Source organism: Pogoniulus pusillus, chromosome 8 (genome assembly GCF_015220805.1).
Source record: "Pogoniulus pusillus isolate bPogPus1 chromosome 8, bPogPus1.pri, whole genome shotgun sequence".
NCBI lineage: Eukaryota > Metazoa > Chordata > Aves > Piciformes > Lybiidae > Pogoniulus > Pogoniulus pusillus.
Window position 1 is genome coordinate 10,779,324 of NC_087271.1, and position 17,879 is coordinate 10,797,202.

General features: G+C 52.2%; 1 protein-coding gene across 1 annotated transcript; it reads right to left on the bottom strand.

The window, feature by feature from the left end:
• Window positions 1-9,490, bottom strand: LOC135177344 (regulator of G-protein signaling 5). Its single transcript, XM_064147174.1, has 5 exons — window positions 9,356-9,490; window positions 3,964-4,074; window positions 1,083-1,144; window positions 807-973; window positions 1-332 (listed from the first exon to the last, which is right to left on the bottom strand). The coding sequence occupies exons 1-5, from the start codon at window positions 9,397-9,399 to the stop codon at window positions 171-173; spliced, it is 546 nt and encodes a 181-aa protein (XP_064003244.1). The 5' UTR covers window positions 9,400-9,490; the 3' UTR covers window positions 1-170.
• Window positions 9,491-17,879: the final 8,389 nt, after the last annotated feature.

The following is a 17,879-nucleotide window of genomic DNA, read 5'->3' on the forward strand; positions in this document are numbered from 1 at the left end:
TCAGGATGTCTGATAGCCCAAAGCACAGGGGAAGATGTTTAGCAAAGCCCCTGGGCAGTCTTCTAGGGTGGTATCACAAAAGCAAAGCAGCTTCAGGAGAGGAGGCAGGTGTTTAGAGAGAAGCAGAGGGACCGCCCGTGGGGAACGCCTCGCACAGCCCTGCCACATCGCTACTTGATTAACTCCTGATAAAACTCTGACCGCACAAATCTGGGCAGGGAGTCTTTCTCCATCAGGGCAAAGATCCTCTTCTGGGCCATGTCAAAACTGGTCGGTGATGGCTCCACCAGGTTCTTCATGGTCACAGCCTTGGTGAAGTGGTCGATATTCACCTGTGATGGAATGTAAAAGGGTTGGGGACCCTGCCTTTGCGAGAGATGGGTGATAGGATCCTCCCTCGCCCGCTCTGTCCCACCAATCCCCACACAAAGGTTATGGGGGAATTATTGATGGCAGATCTGTGAGGATGAGGCCCATTCTGCAGCAAAACTGATTGCAGGAGGTGGATTACTGTAACTTATCATCTCTTATGATTAATCTAAGCCATCTATGGGAAGGAGGTTACATAGGTACCTGTGGAAGGAGGCAGCCTAGCAGAGGCTGAGCATGCCAACAAGGGCACCAGGGCTGTGAAAGGTGGGAGTGCAACGCGTTGGAAAGAGACTGCCCCTTGCTGAAGGCAGAGCCCTCTGAGTGCCTCAGCCATGGTACAAGGTGTTCTGCCACCAATGGCTCTCTCCTTTGTTGGCCACCACAGCAGCAGCCTCATCCTTCCCAGTACCATCTCCTGCCCCGTGGCCACTGACCTCTTGGGGTGCCTCCGTCTGGATGAACTCCTCATAGATCTTCTTGGCCTTCTCTGCCATCTTCAAGGGTGACTTGGTTTTCTTGTAGTCATCGCAGGCCACCCAAAACTCAACATTCTCCTCGCTGAACTCGGAGCGCAGGAAGCTGCGGAAGCTGGCCAGCCCATCTGCCGAAGGGCCAAGCCCACCCTGAGCACTGCTGGTCTCCGGGAGGCTCAGCCCTCACTGAGGGAATGTGGGATGAGGGAACCTGACCAGCAGGGAATGTGAACTTACAGGGGTTTTGCAGGAGCTTCTCCAGGGAATCACGCCACTGCAGAGCCTCCTCTGGTGATGGCCTGAAAGGAGTAAAGAAAGCCCAGATGGTCCATGTTTGGCCCACAGCCCTGGTGTGGGCTTCAGGTCTTTCAACAGTTTCTTTTAAAATAGGGAGGAATGGAATATGCTGTGGAGACAGTGTCAGAGCAGGGGCAGTGGTCGAGCAACGGAGCTGTGGCTGAGTTACAGCACAAGTACCCTCCTGCTGGGGAAAGCCGAGTGCCAGGGAGTGTGAGGATGGGGCAGGGTGGGCAAAGTCCCTCGTGTTTGGGCAGAGATGTGACTGAAACGCAGTGAGTCTCCTCTCTCCTCTGCAGCCACAGGCTCCCCAGTGTCTGCCCAGGAGGGCAGAACTGCAGGCAGCTGGGAAGCATCCCTGTGTTTTCCAATTGGAGCAGGGAAAGATGGTCTCAGCGTGGGGGGGAGGTGGAGGGGGGCAGATCACTCCAGCCCTGCGCTGCGGGGCTGGGGTCAGCGTCCCTCCACTCCCACAGCCTCCCTGCCCCATTCCCACGCCCTGCAGGGGCAGGACACTGGCCTCATCTCCTTCCCTCCCCAGTGGAAATCTTCAGGGCTCCTCATGGGCCTGCTTTTTCCTAGTTTTTGGGTTTGTTTGTTTTCTGGTTGTTGTTTTTTTCAAAGGCAGCACTTGTGGCTGAAGAGCTCTGTGGGGTTTTCGTTTGTGGTTTGGTTTTTTTTCAAGTCCCAAGGAGTTTGATGGAGCAGCTCTGGAGCACAAGGCTCCTGCCCCGTTGCCCACTGGGGCTTATACCTGGTGTGGAGGGGATGGAAGTCCCTCATGCCACCAAGCACAGGGGTGGCCACAGTTCATCACAGCTCTCTGTGGGCAGCAGTGCTCTCAAGCTTCTTTTGCTGACATGGGGACCATGTGTTGGGGCCAAAACCCCCTGGATGTGGAGAGCAACCCCAGGGTTGGGGGCAGGATGACCTGCCAGTCCTGGGGAGCTTGGTGCTTCAACGGTGTGCCCAGGGAAAAGGCAGGTACTTCTACCCAGCTGCCCTGCCCAGTGGCTCTAGCAGGGAGAGGAGAAGGGCAGAAACGCAAGACCTGCTCAGGCCAGTAGGTATCCGGCCTTAACTTGTCATCTCACCACTAGCACTCAGCAGTGAAGGCCATGATGAGGTCTCTGATCACTCACTTCTGGACCTTAAATTGCATTTGCACTTGCTGTCAAGGATGAAAAGCTTTCCCTGCCCCAGTGTTCCTGCCAGGTGACGCCCCACCCCAGTGAGGGGAATGTCTCTGCAGCAGACCAATACAATCCAAGGTTTCCTGGAAACTACAAAATTCACTTTTCCATTATCTGAGTGTCCCAGGAATTATATTAGCTGTGAGTAAGCTGACTGACAGAAGAGCGATGCCAAGGCTGCACAATGATACAGTGCAGGAGAAAACAACTCCTCCAGCCAGTGAGGAGTGAAAATGTTCTGTTTCTGCAGAGACAGCTAATGGGGATGAATGTGTCTTCTTCACAGAGGCATCCTGGATGTGGCAATGACCAAGTGCAGAAGCACATGGCTCAGCAGGGCTCTGCCCACCCTGCTCAGGCAGCTCTCGTGGGCACACTGCAGCCTTCAAAGTGACCACCAGCTCTCTGTGGGCTCTCATCAGAGTGAGAGAGCAGTGCATTCACCTGAGTGTTGGGGTTCAGGATTTTTAGTAGTCCTTTGGCACAGCGTTACTGATTTAGAGTGGCATTGTCTGAGTGGAAGGGGAACGTGGGGAGAGGCACCAGTGTAAAACACAAAGCTGTGATTTAAAAGAGGAAGTAGAAAGTTGGCCTTTAGAAAACCAGGCACTTGTCTGCCCTGGGTTTCATCATGACACGGCCACTCGAGTCCTCCGACATGAGCCTTCATTCCTGGTGCCATGGGCAGGGTTGGTCGGGGCAGTCAGCCTCCCCTACCTTCAGAAAGTTAGATGTCTAGTCTGGCTGCTGTCAGACATGGGTTCTCGAGCACTATGTGGGTCTGGGTGCAACTCAAAGGCAGAGAGAAACTCCCCGAGGCAATGTCACATGTCCCCAGGACAGTTACACTCATCCAGTGACAGCAGGGCTGTGGGGTGGCAAAAAAGCCAGGGCAGCAGCTCAGGCGCCTGGCTTAGCTGCCCGATCCTGGGCTGGAGGTGCCCCAAGTGAGGGCATCATCCTACATCTGAGAAGCCATCCTGCTTTTAAACTGAAGTTTCTCATCAAGCTTTGTTTTGCCTTCTTTGAACTGTCAGTTTCTCGTCAAGCTTTGTTTTGCCTTCTTTGAACTGTCAATCCTGCAGCACAGTCCATCAGCCTCTGTAGCTTCATCTCTGCTTTGCTTTGTCATTAAACCAGCTTGGTGCTGGGAAAGCAGAGGTTCAGATGAAGGTGATAAAGTGAGAAGGTGCCATCAGCATGAAGCTGCCCAGAGGCAGGCATCACACCATGGGACCATGCATCCAGCAAAGGTAAACGCTGTTACCCCAAAGCCAGGAGCCTGTGCAAGGCTGGCACCTCTGGGCTGAGGCAGGTGACTCAGAGAGGTCTATGTGCCATGTGCCTCTGGCAAAACCTTTATTGAATAATTTGAGATCTCATCAAAAGTAAATTGAGTTTCTGTAAGAAATCTGGCTTCCATAAAGCTCTATTGCCTGACACATCTCATGCTGCCCTGGCACAGCTCTCTGAGCCCACACCCAGCTGTCACAAGCTGCCTGCCCTGCAAGCCTACAGTGCCCACCCACAGCAGGGGCTTCAGTTCCTCTGCATCCCAAAAGAGCTTGCACCCAGCCCTCTGTCCGGGCACTGGCACCAGCACAGCCTGCCCCAGCACAGTTACTCACTTTTGGGCCTTGGGTGGCTTCTCTGGCTTCTCTGGGTAGGGGATGATGAAGTCGATGGTGGAGTCAGGCTTCTGGAGCAGTGTGCCCAGCTTGGTCTTGATCTCCTTGGCCCTGCATGAGGGGATAAGAAGAGACAAATCAGACGGAGGGATGGGGCAGTGTGGATGGTCCCTGCCCTGTGCCCACACAGACCTCATCATGGCCACTGGTGAGGTGCAGAGCTCTGTAATTAATTGCACATGACCTAAAGGGCCCTAATGCTGCAAAGGTGCTTGGCTGAGAATTTGAAACTGGGCACTTAGAATTAGCTCTTGATCTCCATCTCTTTGCTTTGTCTCCATCTGTGGCTGGGATAATTGTATCAGCAGAGCTGGCAAGCTGCTCTGAGGACGAATTAGGGGATCTGTGTGCAGCACTTAGTTACTATAGTGATGAGCCCAGAGGAAAAATGCTGGTGAGAAGATGAAGGAGCTGGTGAGGAGAGGAGGCAGTGCAGGGTGCTGGCCTGGGCCACATGGCACTGCCAGTCCCACATTGCGTCCTGACCCATGCTGCGCCAGCCAGCCCCACGCTGCCAACAGCACACAGAGCAGGGTGCCCTAATGGATGTGGTGTCTCTATAATCCTCATGTCTGCAATGGGAAGGGCTCTGAAAACTGGTACCTGCTAAGTGCTGCTTCCCCTGGGCAGAAGGGGAAGAAGGGTTTCAGGAGCTGACTGATAAAGGCTGGGTGGTATGCTCCACACTTCCATTTGGAGGGCACAGAGAACAAGAGAGGTCCTGGGGCTTGAGAGCAGGTTCAGCTGTCTCCCCAAATGTTCCTTTTTGTGCCTTACAATGTGCAGCAGTGTCTTCAGCATCGAGTCCCAGGCTCCCTTCTGCTGCAGCCCACTGATGGTATCAAGGGCAAGCCAACCTTCTGCAGAGAAAACTCAGGTGTGCTGCATAAGACTGGAAAACTAAAAGGATGAAAGTAGGTCTCCTCCAAGCCCTGCTGTTGCAGGAAGGACTTTTCTCCAGCACAGCAACATTTGGTATCTTCCAGGTCATCTTGCTGGCACAGGAGGTGAATGAGAGCAAGGGGACACACCATGGTCCCATAAGCAGCTGGGCTTGGTGCCTTCAGCAGAGTGTGGCTGTCAAAGCTGGGCTGTAGCTCCCCAGCATCAGGGCTCACGGAGCCTCTCCTCTGCTGTTTGTTTTCATAAGGCCTCTGTGGATGATCACTCCTTTGTTGCATCTACTGTTTCATTTCCATTCCTTTAATTTTTTCCCCTGCCTGTAAAACTGCCTCTGTGTTTTGATTTTCCACCCTCCAGCCTTTATGGGTGACTTTTGAGAGCTGGTACAGACTCTGCTCCCCCACTGGCTGCCTCCCCCAGCCACCCTTGCATGGGAGCAGCCAGAAGGAGAGGCCAGTTGGTGGACGTGGACTGCCTGTCACAGGTGTACAGCAGGAGGCAGAGCACACCCAGAAGCCCAACTGTTTTCATGGATCATGTCAGTAGCCACAGGGACAGCTTCCCTTGCTTGTGCTTCTGAGAAAAGCTGAATCTCGTTTGGAAAGCCCAAGACCTCAGGAGAAGGGTGAGTAGGTCCCCACACTCCCACACCAAGGTATCTCAGACAGCGATGCTCCTGGCACCATTTGTCCTCTAACAATTAAAACGTGCAGAAATGCTCTGGGTTGGAGCTGACTCCTGATGTCTGGAGCCTGAGGCTGGCTCTCCTGTGACCCACAGATGCCTCTTGGCACCTTCTGGGTGGCATTGCCATGCTGGGACCCCCATGGCATGGCCCTGACCCACAAGGATGGCACAAATGCAGCAAGGAGGAGCAGGTGAAGGAGCTGCAGTCCCATTAGCACCAAAGCAATGGGTGGGTGCAGAGAGTGCTCCTGGAAAGCTGATGGGGCAGGACAGCCTCTCTCTCAGCTCATCTTGCGGCCACAGCTTCCTTCTGAGCCCCTCACTACAAGAAGGACACTGAGGTGCTAGAGCATGTCCAGAGAAGGGCAACAAGGCTCATGAAGCATCTGGAGCACCTGGCTTTTGAGGAGTGTCATAGGGAGCTGGAGGTGTTCAGCCTGGAGAAGAGAAGGCTGAGGGGAGACCTCATTGCTCTCTACAACTACCTGAAAGGAGGCTGGAGCAAGGAGAGGGCAGCCTCTTCTCCTTGGTGTCAAGCAACAGGACTAGAAGAACTGGTTTCAAGATGCACCAGGGGAGGTTCAGGTTGGATGTTAGGAAATATTTGTTTTCTGAAAGGGTTATCAAACATTGGAATGGTCTGCCCAGGGCCCTGGTGGAGTCACCATTCCTGGAGGTGTTCAAGTGTGGACCTGGCACTTAAGAACATTGTTTGGTGTTCAGTGCTGGGTTAAGGGTTGGACTGGATGATCTTTGAGGTCTCTTCCAAACAGATGCAGTCTATGGTTCTGTGGGGAAAGGGACATGCAGGCTCAAAGAGGGGTTGAGCAGAAATGCCAGTTGTCACTGCCCCATGCTCAGGACTGCTGGGACACTGCTGTGTCCATCCTGCTCCTGATACCAAGTGTTGTGCACCAAGAATGGTCCCCTTCAGGTGCCTGGACCATATGCCTGATCATGGGGTGGATGTCTGGCAAGAGCAGCAGTGGAAAGCAAGAGGAAAGGGACTTGTCTACCTCTGAAGCAAGAATGATTGATGCTAGGGGGAGGATTAAGCAGTCAGGGGGAAAGCATAGACACTGAGAGCCAAATCTCCCACACAACACACAAAGGAAGTGAGAAAGTGGGACCAGGACGCTGTTGCTGTCTGAGCAGGACTTGAGGAACTCCCTGTCCTGGAGTGGACACCAAATACAAAACTTGGGTGCAACTGACAGTGGCTTCACATAGCTGCAAGCACTGTCCTGTAGAATGCTGAGATGTGGTTCAGCATCTTGCTCTCCTATCCCCACCCTCTGACAGTCACATATGGTCAACACTTGCCAGGGCCACCCCATGCCCTGTCCATGGCCAGGAGCTCTACCTAGGATCAGCCCCGTGGCTGCTTTCCTCTGGGCTGTGCTGTAGGTGGGTTTCTCCACAGCTCAATCTTCTGGATTGGTGTTGAACCTACATTGCAGCCCCTACTGCTCCCAGCGGGACTTTCTGGATGACTCCATCACAGCTCCATCCATCTATGGACCATCATTGCCTGCACACCCTGCTGAAGTCCTACGTATCCTGCTGTGGGGACCTCCCCTCCTCCTGAGCAAGTCCTCAGCTCTCAATACCTTCGTGAAATACTGGGAGACAGTAAAGAGGAGGAAGCTCTTGAAAGGAAGTGAGAAAGGACAGGCAGAGGGCTGAGCGCTTGCAGGCTGGTGGGAGGGAAGGACTATTTAAAGCCATCATCCTGGCATCCTACAGCAGATGTATTACAAGTTTTCAAGCAAGGCTTCAGCAAAGGCTAAACAGCAGGATAAAAAAGGCAGTTATAAACAAAAAGGCATCCTCCAAAACCACCCCAGCTATGTCCGAGTGAGAAAAAGCAAGAGGACCATAAACTGGAAGGTTAAGTGTGAGAACGTACAGGGATAAGCCAAGAAAAAGTCTGAGAAACAGCTTCCAAGAATCATTAAAAGAAAATATGGGCTCTGTCAAACAGCTCAAGAACAAGGAGGCTTCTGAGGAGAGCCAGGAGAGACTTCAGCTTGAAAAACAACACCACCACCCCCCTACAAAAAAAAAATGGAGTTCAAAGAAGATAAAGCTACAGCTAAAAGCTAAAGCTGCTGCTGTGCCTGAGGGCAGGGAAATGCCAGAGGGAATGCCCTTTGAGAGGAAAAGGGCTCCAGGGGGGACTTGAGGAGCTATAAAGCTGCAAGTGTGATGCTGTACCGGCATGTCAGAAGCAGCTGTACCAGACAGCCATGGTGGACACATGGACAAATATGGTCTATTGGAGAGCAGTCAAGGCAGTTCTGGCAGTATGAAGACATTCCTTCCTTCAAATCTATCAGCCCTCTCTGAAGAGGGCATCGAGCACGTGCCTTTGGAGTAGTCAGGGGGCACTAACCCCTTTGGTCTGCAGGAGACCTTGGATGGGTTCTCCAGACTTCAGGAGGCTGCAAGGAGATTATCTCATGGATGGCAATGTGGGAAATGTAGCACTCAACAAATGGAGGACAAAGCTTGTTTTCCCTGGTGGGAACAGCCCTAGGGCAACACGGGCTGGGGCTCTGCTCTTAAACATATCATGTGAGCAAGCGAGGCTGCACTACCCAGATACAGCACCTGGGGACCAGTTGCGAGAACCTGCAGGAGCTTCTTGAGAGACTGGCAATGAAACAGCTGTTGATCAACACAAAATGATGCACAAGGGGCAAATTCAGTCCTAACTCCATCTAAAAAAAATGGTAGGCTGCAAGCAAAGAGTCCTTGCAAGAGTAAGGATTTGAAGGTCTAACAGAGGTCAGTAAAACCATCAGCAATAAAAACTCCAATGTGTTATTGGAAAGCAACAGGAGAGTGCCAACCAAGATGCCACCAGAGCAGAAATGTGTGGTTCACACATTGGGTAAGTTGTGTAGATTCTACTAAGTTTCCTCCTTTGGTGAAGGATTGAGCATCCCGATGCTACAGAGAGATTCCAGCCTCATCCTGTGGCCTCCCTTGCTACTCTGCTTCTCACGCCCTCCAAAGCTCCTCCAGCTCTGCGCCTTTCCACCAGCACGGAGACAGCTGAGGGCTGGAGCCTTCCTGTGTTCCCAAGGATTAAAAGCAGCACCACCACACTGGGCAGGTTTCAAAGTCAGAACAGGCGAGGCAGATAAAGGTGAGGATGGGTGTCACAGGCAGGATTCAGGGTGAGAACAGGGAGGAGGCAGATGAAGGTGAAGATGAGTGTCACAGGCAGGGGACAGCAGGCACTGCACAGAGCCAAGCCTCATACGAGAGGCAAGGACCAGCTAATCCATGCAAACACAAGCAGTTAAAGAGGGCTTTGAGAAGCTTTGGAGCCAGGACTGGTTTTGCCTCAGAAAGGCAACCCCTCTCCTACCTTTTCACTCCCCACTCTGTCCTGCAAGCATCACGGGCTGAGGACAAGACACTTCTGCTCTGGGTCCACGCAGGGGAGCAGCTGGGGTTGAGGAGTGGGTTTGAGGCAGAGAGGTTCCCAAACTGGAGTGAGGAGTTTGGGGCCAGATCAGTACTTGTCTCACTGAGGGTCACGGCCACACAAAGCATCCCACTAAGCCCCCGCCAGCAAGCCTCCCTTCCCTCTCAGCTCCGAGCTGACCATCCCAAGCCTCAGGAGAGTTGTGCACCACGGGGACGGGCTGTAAGAGGACCCTCTGCCCCTAGCCACCCCCAGCGCAGCCCCGCAGGGAGGCAGGCGCCCCTGCGTGCTGGCCGCTCTCACCTCTCCAGGCATGTGTGGGGCAGCGCTGCTAATCCTTTGCACATCTTGGCGGGCTGCGGTTTCCCTCGGCCGTGAGCAGGGTGCGAGAGGTGGCTACGGCAGGCGGCAGCGCTGGCTCTGCAGCCTGGCTCCCCCCTCGCTGCTATATAGCGTCAGGAGCTGGACCCCCGCCAGCCCCGTAACCAATGCCGGCCGGCCCGCCGCGCCTGGCCCCGGCCCCGCCAGCTTCTGCGGCTTGTTCTCTCCGCGCTAGGATCACAGAAGCAGAAAACCGCGGCTTTTCTGGGGTGAGATCAGGCAACCAAACTGGAAGGGCCAAAAGCTGCTGTATGGGGAGCTTCGAAAAGCCCAAAAGGTTTCTTCTTAGTGACAACTTAGGATCCAGGTCAGTATTTAGAAGAGCCAGGTATAAATCACAGAATCAACCAGGTTGGAAGACACCTCCAAGATCATCCAGTCCAACCTAGCACCCAGCCCTGTCCAATCAGCTAGACCATGGCACTAAGTGCCTCATCCAGGCTTTTTTTTTTAACACCTCCAGGGACGCTCCTTTTAAGTGAGTTTTTTCCTAATGAAAAATGTCACTTGTGTAAGAGTGCTTAGGAGAAGTCTTGCTGCTAATTTGAAGGCTGTGGCTAACATCAGCAGTGCTTATTGGTGGGTGGATAGCAGTGAGTTTTGTTCCAGAACAAGTTCATTTTAATGTAAACTTTAAAAAAAAAATCAATAATAATGTTCTGGTTTTACCTGACAGTGACACTTTGAAGTCAAAAAGGATTCCTACCCAGAATTTTAAGTGAAAAACTCGGACCCGCTTGTTGCGGAGGGCAGTAATAATTCGTGGCCGAGTCGAGAATTTATCAAAAATAGATATTTTTTATTTTTACAAAACCCGCCCCCACAACTATATATACAAAGATTAATTTCGTTTGATAAACAGGTTCAGTTGCATGAGAATTCTACGAGGATACCATTAATAATCTGACTATATATATATTTGGAAGTCAGTTTTTGGAAAAGGAGTCTGCTATTAATTAATAGCGGTTTCTTACTAAATTAAGCTAAGCCAAATAACTCACTCAGGCTGGCTCGTGCAGTCGGTCTTCCTCCTCCAGCGGCTACAGGAGTCGTTAAGAGTCGTTAAGGGTCGTTAGGCAGACAAAGGTGTGCCTAACACCAAGGCAAGTCCTTTGGTCTCTCTGCAGTGCAGGCACAGGAGAGTGAGCGAACTCGTCCAGGCACAGGCAAAATCCAAAGGCGGGAACCCCAAAGGCGGGAAGACCCCCTATATTTATAGCCTTCGCTAGACAAAGGGCAGAGTTACCACACTTTAGGCGCGAAAGCGCACGGCCAATCCCAGCCTGGCTCCAGCGCGGGAACTCACGGGGCAGTCGCCGCCCCCTTCACGGCTGCAGGGCAGGCGAGGGGGGGGGAAACCAGGCGGCTTTTCCCCTTCCCCCCCGAAGTCCGGGCAGGAGAGGAATTTAGGGGTACAGGACTCCAGGACATCCCACCCCGGTGGTAATGAGCATCTTTGTCTAGAACTTGAGTGAGAGGTGATCCCCCTTCAATTTAGGAACCTATTAATATATATATATGGCTTAGCCTTTTCCAACATTAACAATACATTAATCGCCCCAACAATATTTAACAATACTTAACAAGGCTTAACAATAGCCCAAACAGTATTAAATAAAGCTACACAGTCAATTTGAAGATTGCTCTGTTCCTGGTAGAGCAACCAAGTTCATGGCAGAGCCTTAGATGCTCTGAGTCCATGGCTGGAGGTCACAGTCCGTGGGTCCGGATGCCATCATCCACTGGCCACCCCGGTGATATGACTCCGTCTCTCGTGTAGCTGGTTCTCCTTTTCCCAGGTGCTGGTCAGGTGGTCAGGAACTGGTCCTCTGCCTCGACCTTAACCTGTAAGGAGACAAAATCTGCCTCGGCCTATAAAGGCCAGGCTTGACAATTAATAATTGGGGACGATCCACCGTGCACTGATCCGGTGGCCTTTTGTACTGGGGCAGGTGGTCAGTGACCACGTGGCTCACCTAGGCAGCAGGTCTTTATTCTGCGGCTTCTGTAGCTCTCCCCGTGACTGCTGACCATTAAAAGCTGCCGAGCCACTATTACACTAATTCAGTGTTTTGCCTCCCGTGTGGGAGACGAGAAAGGGTTAACCTTTCTGTCTGGGGACGAGCTGCAGTTCCCAGCGGGGGGGCTGCCGCTTCTGGGCGAGCCGCTCTGGGAGCCACCGCTGGGCGTGCCGCTGTCGCTGGCCCTGAGTTTCTCTCGGCTGCCTCTGGGTTTTGCAGCCGATTTCTGAAGGCACCGCACTAGATCCTTCAGCTGCCAGTCTGCCAGCTGCCTTAAAACAGTTTTTGGTACCCCTAAAGTCAGGGCTTGTCTATACCAGCTGTTCTTTTCTCTGGGTCTCCAGTCACTCTGTTGGTCTCTGCCCCTTCCCCTCGGGGAGAAGCCTGCAAGACCCGTCCCCCTGCGGGGGCAGTCCTGCACTGGCCGGACCTGCCTGCGCAGAGTCCTGGGATTTTCTGGGGGAGAAGCACGAGACTGTCTCTCCCCAGCCCCTTTTCCTTCAGGAGACCCAAACCCAAACTGCAGCCCGTGGGCATTCAAGTCAGTTAACAGTTCAGCCCAAGTCATTACGTGCTCTTTAGCACCATCGTTCTCTGCAATCACACGTTCAATTTTTTCAACATTCTTCATTAGTTGGATTTGCAGAGTTGCTGGCAAACCCTTCATAATAGGGTGCAGTCTCTCCGGGTCCACAGGGGCATAAAATGGGCAATCATAATGTCCCTTATCATAGATAGCCTGGACACAGGCAAGTCTGCGGAGAGCAGTGATGAGCTCAGAGGAGCTGGTGACTCTTAGTTCCGTCGGCTCCCCCCGGTAGGCTGGGCGGACACTGCTTGCCCAGTAGGCTATCCGAGCGGTGAGGCTGTGTGTCCCCTCGGGTTCCCGTGTCAGGAACACATCGTCCCCCCAGTCTCCAGCAGCTTCCTGCGAGTCTAGAAGGACCCGGTCCCCACCGGCTCGGGACACTCGATACACATAGTCAGCGACTGAGTCCCCAGGATCTCTCGCATATTTGACTTGTAAGTCACTGAGCTGTGCATCTGTAAACTGTTTTTTGATCACGGTGGTCCCTGCACCGCCTTTTCTGCCCTTCACGGACTCAGTCCTGATCACAGGCAACACGTGCTTGTGCACCGCGGCGCCCTCCTCACCGGAGCTCTCTTCTCCGCTAGCTACGGGAGAGTCCGGTCGGGACCTGCGCTTTCTGCGTGGCTTTGAGGCTTTCTGCCGCGCAGAGGCATGTGCAGAGGAATTCTCTGAGTCTCTGGTAGAGTCTTTTGTGCCTGGTTTCGGGGAACTCCTCTCCCCCGAAGAGCCCCTCGGGGCATTCTCTGCCTTTCTCCCCGATTCCCGCGAATCACTCCATTCAAATTCAGACACGGAGACCGAAGAGGTGGTGTCTGCAGGCGTTACAAGCCTTTCTTTCATCCGGGCAGTCAGTGCCGCGGTCAGGCTCTTTGTCTGCGCCAGCATGCTTTCCCAGATACTTTGGCATTTAGCTTTTTCGGCTAATAAATCCTTTTCCAAGGCCTGAATTCTTTTTTCATAATTTTCAAATTCGGCCAGAGTCTGGGTCACGACTGACCCCAGAACAACAGAGAAATGCTCCGTTGGAGACTCAGAAATCACAGGGTCTGAGCGCTCAGCTAATTTCTCCAGGATTTTCTCCGGATTTTTACAATTTTTCTGAGCCCAAATTAAATCAAGACCTGTGATTAGGCATCCCTTTTCTTGTAGAAATTCTATGATTGAACTACCCTGCTCGCTGCGCCATAATGTTGCGGAGGGCAGTAATAATTCGTGGCCGAGTCGAGAATTTATCAAAAATAGATATTTTTTATTTTTACAAAACCCGCCCCCACAACTATATATACAAAGATTAATTTCGTTTGATAAACAGGTTCAGTTGCATGAGAATTCTACGAGGATACCATTAATAATCTGACTATATATATATTTGGAAGTCAGTTTTTGGAAAAGGAGTCTGCTATTAATTAATAGCGGTTTCTTACTAAATTAAGCTAAGCCAAATAACTCACTCAGGCTGGCTCGTGCAGTCGGTCTTCCTCCTCCAGCGGCTACAGGAGTCGTTAAGAGTCGTTAAGGGTCGTTAGGCAGACAAAGGTGTGCCTAACACCAAGGCAAGTCCTTTGGTCTCTCTGCAGTGCAGGCACAGGAGAGTGAGCGAACTCGTCCAGGCACAGGCAAAATCCAAAGGCGGGAACCCCAAAGGCGGGAAGACCCCCTATATTTATAGCCTTCGCTAGACAAAGGGCAGAGTTACCACACTTTAGGCGCGAAAGCGCACGGCCAATCCCAGCCTGGCTCCAGCGCGGGAACTCACGGGGCAGTCGCCGCCCCCTTCACGGCTGCAGGGCAGGCGAGGGGGGGGGAAACCAGGCGGCTTTTCCCCTTCCCCCCCGAAGTCCGGGCAGGAGAGGAATTTAGGGGTACAGGACTCCAGGACACCGCTTTCCACCTCCCTTCAGAGCAGTAAAACAGCTCAGGCAGAGCCTGGAGCCACCTCTGATGTGGGTTGTGAGACCTGAAGAGGCACCCTGCCTCCCTGCATGGCTGTGACCCAACAGGAGACAGCCTCTTGCTCACCTAAAGCTTGGGTGCTGCATGGCACCGTGGAGGTTCTGCTTGTTCAGGTAAGATCTCTGCAACTGCTCCACTGAAACTTGCAATCGTGGAGTTAGTGCCTCCCTATGGTCACCACATCTGTGGCATGAGTTCCTCATAGCCTCAGCCAGATGCCCAAGCGCAGTGTGGGTGCAATCACAGTGACTGAGGCTGCCTCCTAAGAAGCAAATCATGGCAGACACAAGAACCAGCCTAGCTCTGAGACATCCCATAGCCAAAGGCCAAACTCAGTGTGTGTGTCCTTACAGCTGCTCAGGGGGAAGATGAGATGCAGCCAGCAGCTGCAACGCAATCACTGCTAACACAGCTTGGCAATGCTTTAAGTGGAGAAGGTAACCACAGCCATCCCAGGTGTTCCCTCTTGCCTTCCAGGTGGGATGTGACAGCTCACCCTTGGCAGAGTCACCTGGGGCATGGTTCATTGTGCAGCTCTGCATGGCTGGACTAAAGCCAGACAAGGGGAAGGTCCTCAAACACAGGTAAGGTAGCCATGGGGGGCCTCACTGACAACTCTTGCAGTTTATATGGCAGGACCTGCTCACACCCACATGGGTCTTTATCACTCCACACTAGCACAGTCACACACAGTTTGTGACTGCTCTGCCTCCACTCGAGCTGGGGCATCCCCTGGGTATCCTACTTGGGGCGTGGGCTTAGGGTTCACTCTAGAAACCTGCCATGTGCCCGTCTCCAACCTCAGCTGCCTGGGTTACCATGAAGACATGCACCCAAGTGTCCTTTTAACACTCACGTCTCTGAGCTAGCTCCCAACCTGGCTGTTCACACCCCAAGAACATTAACGGCTTTAACTGCCCTGATGACCCCCTCTCCCCAAGCCAGGGTACATGTAGGTTCAACCGTGGACCCCCTTTCCCTGCCTCTCAGCACCTCAGAGGTGTGCTCCTGGATGGACTTCGGACCCATGTTGCAATCCTGTCTCCTGCGGTCCTGGGATTATGCATCAAGCCAGTGTTTGCTTTCCAGCACGTGAGCACAGTAACCAAAAACTGGGAGTCTCCTAGAAATGTGCATCCCTGGAGAGCCTGGGTTAGCTTTCTACTGCTTTATAATGGCAACCAAATGAAAAGTACAGCTATATTTTCAGAGGATGAGACAGATGCTTGAATGATGTTTAGTTGGGGATGGGCTAATTAGAGACCCTCCAGATGAACCCAAGCAGGATTGCCAGAGCTGGGGGTGTGGAGGGCTGCCCCTTCCCACTGTCTGGCATTGGCTTGTCCATCAGCCCAACTTGTGCCTTACAGGAGGTGGGGAAAGAACCACGGCCACGGAGGATGGGAGGTACTTTACTCCTTCCCAGGCTGCAATCATTTTGCTGTTTTCACAGAGGAGTTGGGAGAAAGCTCTGTTGTTAGCGTGGAGGTGCATCACCCCAGTTTGGGGACAGCCCAGGGGCCAGTTGCCCCACGGCAGGGGGACTGGAACTAGATTATCCTTGAGTCCCTCCCAACACTGACAGTTCTGTGATCCTACAGTAGCTGGGCTACAGCCCCCTCCCATTCTCTAAAGAAGTGCAGCCTTGCAGGCTGGACAGGTCTGTTGGACTGTGCCAGTTGCCCTTGGGGCCAGAGTGTTTCAGGGCCATTCATTTACCAGCAGGGATGTAACTGGGGTATCTTAAGTCAAATCAGTGCCTAACACCTCAGTAGCTGCTTGCTTCTCCTTGGAAGCCAAGGTGATGTTTGCAGGGTGCTTTTCCAGCTGGCTAGGCACCTCCTGGCATGGAGAGGAGTGGGTGCCAGTGAGGGGTGAGAGAGAGGTGCCAGTGGTTCTCCTAGCTCTGGGTCTGAGAAGGGCAGTGGGGCCATGGGACCACATGGGAACCCCTGAAGCCTTGTGCTCAGCCACTGAGCCATTGGCAACAGTTATTTTATTCTCAGTAATCTCCAGTAATAAAGTCAGCATCAGAAATCCTGTCAGGGAGCTCTGATCTGTGGGATCAGGAGGCCTGTCTGAATGCTGTCTAGCAGACACCAAGCACCCTTACATACTGTCTTCCAGCTGCAGCCAGGGCTGCATGCCCCGGGAAAGCAGGCAGCAGGTACACCAAGGGCAGAGCGCCAGCTCTGCAGACCTCTTGCCTGGAGCTTTGCCCTTTGAGACCTCACAGAGAAACTGAGTCTGTCCCCTGAAGACTTTTACCTACTTTACCTCTTTCAGCCTGAGTGGGTCAATCTCCTGGTCTTGTGGCTCTGCCACAGTTCAGTGATCTACAAACTCTTTGGCAGCCCCAGGGTGAGGGTTTAATGAATGCACCAAACAGGCTGGGGAAACTGAAGTCAAAAATGAGCAACAAAGCTTCATGCCAGAGGGTAAGAAGGAAGCTGGGATTGCAGCTGTGCTTTTTAGCATGAACTGACCTGAAACATTGAAAAGAACCCATGTAGCACTGAGCAGAATCCAGGGTGACACAGAAATAGCTTCTATTTTCCATAGACCTTTGTCCAGTAAGAAATGTTTAGTTTGTGCATTTCAAAGCTTTGAGTGCAAAGAAAATATTTCCAATAAGAAACTACCCAGACCTTCCTTTTCTTCCCACGACAGCTTAATTTCTTTTAAGAGCCTTCTGGGAGAGCTTTTTGGAGCTCCAAGTGCACTCCAAGGACCAGATTATCTTGTGTACACAATAGCTGGTTTCCTCCAAGAGCGCTCTAGGTTTGGGCCTTGCAACTGCCCCCTCAAAAGCCACTTGGAATCTCCCATTACACCAGAGTTATCCTGGGCTCTGTTATTTCAAGATTTTATTATTCTTTCTAACAACTTGCCTTTTATAGAAGGTAGCCTCACTGCTTTGCAGTTTCCTGGTTCCCACTGGAACTTCAAAACAAAAAATTAGCATCATACTTAACAACATTGCCCTTTTGGTAGAGGAATCACTGTAATAATTCTCACCCAGGAGAGTATTTGGCAGTTCATCTGAGTACTCATTTTAGCGTATGTTGAACTGTGTTCTAAAAATGGGGTTAAAATTCCCTTCCCCTTCCCCCCCCCAAAGTGCCTTGGGACACTCAAGCAAATGCTTGTCTCCTAAGGAATGAACCTAGTGTGAGCTCCACAGCGAAGGTCAGCACAAGTAAATCACCAAGCTTTTCCATGATGGCTCTTTTCCTTCTCATAGAGCCCAGTGACATCCTGTCCCCAGGACTCTGGTGAGCCTTCTGCTTCTCAGTCATGATTAATTTTGTGCCTTCAGGATGCTTTCTTTGAATCACCCATGGCCTGTCTTTCACATGTAACTCTCCAGAGCTTATTTTCTATTTTAATCTCCCATCATCTGTATGCAATTCTCACTTCCTTTAAGGTCTTGCCACTTCGAGTATTTGTTTCTACTCCCCTGCAGATGACTTTTGTTAAGGCCAGCCTACCACTCATTTCCCTTTCGACATGAAGTATTACTTCAAAGTTACTGCTTTTGCTCTCACCAGGACAGTCTGTTAAGTACTTTCAGCTCCACAGTACCTCTAAACTGTGCATGGTTCAGGAATCACATCGGTAAGACACAGAAGGAGATTACACCATCCCACTGCCTCCACCAGGCTTCTGAGCTGAAGATTAAAACGCTTGTGTACAAGGAAGGAGACAGGGGATCCCGACTCTCTGCTGCATCCAAGTCACTGACACAGGAGCCACGGGTGGGGTCAAAGAGGAGAAAACCCTGGAAAGCAGCATTACCCAGAGCACTGGGACTCTGGCCAGCTGGGAATTCGGGAGTCACGTAAGTCCTGTGTCCCAGCTGTGGAGCCACCAAGTTCCA

Coding starts and splice junctions, on each gene's coding strand:
- LOC135177344 (XM_064147174.1), bottom strand. CDS start 9,399: ATGTGCAAAGGATTAGCAGCGCTGCCCCACACATGCCTGGAGAG. Junction 4,075..9,355: donor CCCCACACATGCCTGGAGAG/GTGAGAGCGGCC, acceptor CCCCTCATGCAG/GGCCAAGGAGATCAAGACCA. Junction 974..1,082: donor GAAGCTCCTGCAAAACCCCT/GTAAGTTCACAT, acceptor GCCCTTCGGCAG/ATGGGCTGGCCAGCTTCCGC.